General features: G+C 37.6%; 1 protein-coding gene across 1 annotated transcript in view; it reads right to left on the bottom strand.

Moving 5' to 3' along the window:
* Window positions 1–204: 204 nt before the first annotated feature.
* The window catches only part of LOC5576232, a 52,894-nt gene continuing 47,098 nt past the window's right edge, over window positions 205–6,000 (bottom strand). Inside the window, exons 6-7 of the mRNA XM_001655960.2 lie at window positions 1,222–1,333; window positions 205–1,145 (exon numbers count right to left, since the gene is read on the bottom strand). Of these exons, the coding sequence (XP_001656010.2) occupies window positions 570–1,145; window positions 1,222–1,333 (688 nt within the window). The 3' untranslated portion in view covers window positions 205–569. The remainder of the gene's footprint in view (window positions 1,146–1,221; window positions 1,334–6,000) is intronic.

The raw sequence follows: 6,000 nt of genomic DNA, 5'->3' as shown, positions 1-6,000 counted from the left end.
ACCACTAAGTTTCAGTACCAAAACTAAGCGTGTGATAGCTCAATCTTCATGATTTTGAACACCTGTGACTCTTCTAGTTCAGTTATAGATGGTCATTCATCTACAATTGAACTAGAAGAGTCACAGGTGAATGGAAACTTTCACATTTGTGCCAGACTAATTGAAATGGGCTTTTTAGGAGTTTCTTTCACATAAAAAAGTTTATTTTTATTTTTATTAAAAATGCATTTCTAAGCAACTTACACGTTATATGAGTCATAAGTAATTACCTAGGGTTTCTGTAATGAAGTAAATAACATTTCTATTCGAGTTACGGTGTTAAAACTATTCACATATAAAAAATCAAAAGTTATTTTAAAGCGCCAGTCTTTCTTTTGTATCGCTTTCTCGTGTTTCGCCGAAGCAACGACTCTTCAATATGAAAAACATTAAAATTATATCACAAGAAGGTATTGAATATTCATCAAAATAAGTTTCGCTTTCGCTAGATTTTTGTTCATCAATAAAAACCATTCTATCTAATTAAAATACGCTAGATAAATTATCTATTTACTGGTTTAGTACATGAATCATAACTTAGTTTCGTGTCGAACCATGCCATTTTTCGTGTTATACATCCGCAACCGCATTGGTCTGCTATTGTAAGATACAGGTCCACTATTGGGTCCACCTCCCACGGCGCTATCGACCCCATTGATCAGATCCAAGCTATGGACCTGTTTGACACTATTGGGCATCAGGTTGCTGTCGTACCCGTTGACCATGTGCATGCTCTGGGGTGTGGCATTCAACACTTGCCTAGAACTGACCAACACCGATGGGCCACCGCCTGCATTTGCCAGCATTGTTGCACTGGGGGAAATGTTCTGTCCGTAATGAACGGCGGCAGAGTTCTTGTTCAGGTTGTTCAACCGTTGCGTTCCTGCGCCGATGTTCGAGCTCGGGGTGGCGTTCTTCAGCCGCTGCTGCGAATTGTTGGAGATGTTCGAATGGTGTTCGGACTCGTTGTCGTCACCACTGTCGACGTCCCCATCGCTGCTATTGGTACTGGCGATGAAGTGTTCGTTTTTGATCGTCTTACGACCTTTGTTCCGGCGGTAGTACTTGAACTCCCGTGGCAACGTGTAGGACCGGGGAAGCGATACCTGCGAATTAGCGAATAGAGGAGTGGTTGATAGGGATCTTCTTCGGGAGTCTGAGCCTTTGGGCTAAATAGTTTACCTGACTATCGATATCTGATGGTATCCGATGGCCATTATGACCGTCATCCACATTGTCCAGGTTTTCATCTCCGCTGCTCACGACCGAATGGTTTCTCTCTGTCTCTTGGATTCTATCATGTCGAAAAACAAGAAAAATAAAATATGCTTAGATATTTATTTACGAATTTCATCAAATAGTAACTGATTGAAGGAGCCTTTCATAGCCTCGATTCCTGGTACGATTCAAGACCTTTTCGTTTGCCCCGTAACACAGGTAGATCACCTTTACGTGATGTGGGTAAGATCTACCAGAGCAGCAGGGACAAAATTCGAGGGGCTTAACGGAACCCCTCCCCCCATTGTACAAAATCTGCGAGTTGACGTGTTGCCCAGGATGTGGTAGAGTTCACAAGGGGCTCTGATGAATCTTCTGGCCGCTCCAGTGCAACCTGTGAGGTGATTGATGACCTGGGACGAATCAAGGCCATGAATCGCAATAGGGAGTACCTCCCGAAAATGCAGGTAGCTGCTGAGCAACTCGATGTTATCATCGAGTTTGTTAAAAGCGAAAGCAATATAAGCAAGGATTTGAAAACAAATCTGTTGAAATTCTAGCTGCAAAGCAGGGCTATGAGAAAGCCAAGGCACAACTTGGCAAGGTAGAAGTCAAAAAAGACACTAAATCAAGCGAGACTGAAGTGTTCATAGGCAACGCAAATATATCAAATGAAATTACTCGATACGCGATGCGAAAGAGGAGACCTTCCGAGGATGAATACGTGACGAAAACACGCAGAGATTCTTTATAGAAATAATTAAACATTCCTGAAGAAGTATATTGAGGGGTTGTTTAAAAATATTATATATTTAACCATTCCGCATAAATTTCTCTAGATATCAATCACAAAAATATATGAAATCAAACAAAATTATTAAAAGAATAACACAAAAAAAGATCACTTCGATGAATTCTTTTGCATTCCACATTTCTCTAGTATTTCTGAAAAATATTTCTTACCTGAGGTATTTCTTCAAGGATTAGACGATTTTTTTCAGAATTCTTTCAAGATATACTCCAGGGATTACTCCAGTAATGCTTCAAGGAATTGCACTAAGGGATTCTTGATAACTCTCATGAGTTGAGATGTGATAAATCCTTCCAATAATTTTCCTATAATTTGAATTTCTTGATTTCTCTACTAAATTTTTGAAATATTTTTTCGAGGAATTATTCAAAAAAAACTTTGAGTAATCACTGAGGAAATTTTTGAAGTAATCTTAAAAATGTTAGATTAAATCAAAATTGGGAAGCATCTCTTAAAAACAGTTTGAAGCTTTTCTTGAAGTGTAATCAATTAGAATAATCTTGTAGTATACCTGGAGTTGTCATTGGATTATTTCTAGCTATTTTTTCGAATGAACTACTGAAGAAATTTTTAAACATTTTCGTAAAAATTGAGATGAGAAATATTTATATAAATTTTGCCCATCGTATGTATGGAACCGTATTGCAACGCTTATACTATTATTACCATTATAATATATTGCAGCACCTTGAAAGGTTTCGTGATTTTGACGTGCCATTACTAATATGTACGGATTTTATACTTCCAACTATTAATCACCAGAGTGATTTAACATGCGGGAAGACTACTCAACTTTCAATGAGCCTCTGTACGTGCCATAAATTCTTTTGTTCTCATGACATTTACTGTGCGTCGTGTGTTGGTGCTGTCTCACTCTCTCTCACGTGCAACTTGAAAACAGGGCGCACAGTAAAAGTCAAACGTTTTATAGCATGCATTGGCTCATGTCTACAATCCAAGAGACCCGACAGATATCGGGTAATTTATTTCGAAGGCTCTTATACGATTATACGAAATTCATGTACAAATTAATCATGTTTTCGAGGACATATCAATAACAATATGATTTTTTATATAATTTTTGAAAATGGTCTTGAGCTACTATGGTTTTGATATGAGCTCAAAAATATTTTTCACTACGGCTTACGCGATTCATAACTTAAAAGTATTGCAACGACTCCATACTTCCTGACAGAAAAATATTCGAAGTGATCCATGATAAGATTTCATGAATTAGGTATCCCAAAGATGCTATATGCATAATTGATGCCTAAGTTGCAAGGAACCTTAGAAAATTTCTGGATATATGTTAAGACAAACTTGGTAATTATTTGTGTAAATTTTTTTTTACAAAAATGATTTTGAAATGATTATTTGCAGTGATTTAAAATGAAAGCCAAACGATTTGTACTGTCATTTTTGGTTTAGAGCCTATATTGTATCAAGTTGTTGAGGAACATCTGGAATAATTTATAAATGTTTAATGGTGTAATTTTAAGTTGGATGAGTCCTGAAAAATGAAGGCATTTTAGAAGAATTTTTGAAAGAATTTAAGATGCATGCCTTGAAAAGTATCACGTGAAAATGATCGACAAACTCTTTCTTGTGGTTATCCGGGTAATCTGGGACGCAGTTGATACTTGGCGACGCAATGAAATACTTGGCGAAATACTTTAACAATATCATGTGAAATCCCCAGAGTAATTGTACAAGTGTACTTAGAGGAATTTCTTTTCAAAATCTCTGAATATTTTGGGAGAAATATTTTAAACCAGGTTTCCGAAGAAAAGAAAATTTGTAAAATTTTAATAATTTTCTATTAACTATTAAAAAAAACTTTTAGAAAAATTCTTTTGGGAATTTATAATGGGACTCAATTTAGAGATTCCCAAACTGATTTCTACAGAAATTTAGGGATTTTTCCATGAGTTCATTCAGGACTTCTTGCAGAAGTCTCTTCAGGGATTCCTCCAGGGGTGAGTCCCTTCAGGGAATCCTTCAAAAGTTCATTCAGGAATTCCTTCTGGACTTCCTCCAGGGAATTGTTAAGAACATCTTCTGGAAAATCATCCAGAATATTCTTTACGAAACCCTTCAGGGGTTCCTATTAGTCGGTGATACCGCCAGGAATATCTCAAATGATTCCTTCAGAAACTCGCCTATTAATCCCTTGAAGGGTTCCTTCCAGAACTCCTCCTTAAATTTCAAGATTTCCTGAAGGTATTCCTCCGAGAATTACTCCAACAATTCTTCCAGGATATCCTTCAGAAATATCCTCCCCCATGGTGCTTGCATGCATTTCCTCCAAGGATTTTTACAGTGATTCCTAAAAGTAAAGAGATTTTTCAGTTTGTTTTGAGGATATCTTCTAGAGTTCTCCAGGAATTATTCCAGGGCTTTTTGCAAAAAAAAAAACAGTAATTCCTTTAGGTAATCTTGTTGGGATTCACTTGAATGTATCTCCAGGATATTCTCCTGAGATTTCCTCTTCTAAAAATTCGTCCAGAAACATCAGGTTCTTCAAGGATTTCTTTCTCCTTCCAGGGATTCCTCCAAAATATTCCAGGATCAAGAAATTTCTCCAACCATTCATTCACGGATTCATACAGAAATTCTTCCAGTGATTATTCCAGAGATTTTTCTAGTAATACAGCCACAATTATACTTCCTTTGCATATCCTTTCCAGGGATTCCTTCATATATTCTTACAAGGATTCTATCAGGAGTATAGAAATTCCTTTTAGGGGTATTCAGTTATTCGTTTAAAGATTTTCCCACTCATTTCTTCAGGGATTACTCCAACTATTCCTCCTGGGATCCTTCCTAAAATTTCTCCAGGAATTCCTCCAGATTTTCCTCCGAGAATGCAAGAGGTTCTCTAGGGAGTCCTTCATGATTTTTTTCCAAAGATTCCATCAAGAAAACCTCCACGAAACCGTAGAACGAAATTCCAAAAGAAATATCTGGAGGGTTTATCGGAGAGCCACTTGGAGGAACTCCTGGAGCAATCCATACTAGTACAGGAACTTCTGGTAGAATTCTTGAAGCAACTCCTGGAAGAATTTCTGAAGGAGCTCCAGGAAGAACTCCTAGAAGAATTCGTAAAGGAACTTTTGTAGGAATCTATAAAGAAACACATAAGAAAATCCTTAGAGAAACTCTTGAAGGAATCCCTTATGGGGTACCATGAGGAACTCCTGGAGGAATTCCTAAGGTATCTCTAACCGAACTCCTGGAGGAATCCTTCGAGGAACTCTTGGAGAAATCCCTGGAAGAATTCTAGAGAAAATCTGCGGAGGAACTTTTGAAGGAATTCTTGGAACTCCACGAAGAATATTTGAAGAAATTCCTGAAGGAATACATGGAGACACTCCTGGAGGAGTCCCTGGAAAACTCTTTGGAGAATTTCTGAAGAAACTTCTGGAGGAATATTTGGAGGAATTCCTGGAGGAATATTTGAAAAAATACCTGGAGGAATCCCTGTAGTAATCGCTTGGAAAAATCTGGAGTAATTGCTTGGAAGAATCCTGAAGGAATATTTGGAGGAATTCCTTAAGGAACTTGTGGATGAACATATGGAGGAGTTCTTGTAGAAATATTTGGAAGAATATCTGGAGTAATACCTGCAGAAACTCCTGTATTAATTCGTGAAGTATTTCTTTAAGGAACTCCTGGAGTAATATTTGGAGGAAAACCTGGAGGAACTCCTGAAGGCATCCCCGGAAAAGAGCATGTATGGCTATAGCGGAGCTTTCGATGATGATGGTATCCAACAATTCTACTATGATTGCCAACAAGCGTAAACTTCTGGTGTATGCGCGACGCTATCCTTATTTTTTGTCCATTTAACGCCAATAAATAATCTTTTTTGAGATCAGAAGCCTCGTACGCCCAGTGATCTATTTTGTGATCAGTTACTTTTATGAATATGC

Source organism: Aedes aegypti, chromosome 3 (assembly GCF_002204515.2).
Source record: "Aedes aegypti strain LVP_AGWG chromosome 3, AaegL5.0 Primary Assembly, whole genome shotgun sequence".
NCBI lineage: Eukaryota > Metazoa > Arthropoda > Insecta > Diptera > Culicidae > Aedes > Aedes aegypti.
Note: the sequence above shows the minus strand (reverse complement) of the source record. Positions and strands in the feature narration are given on the sequence as shown.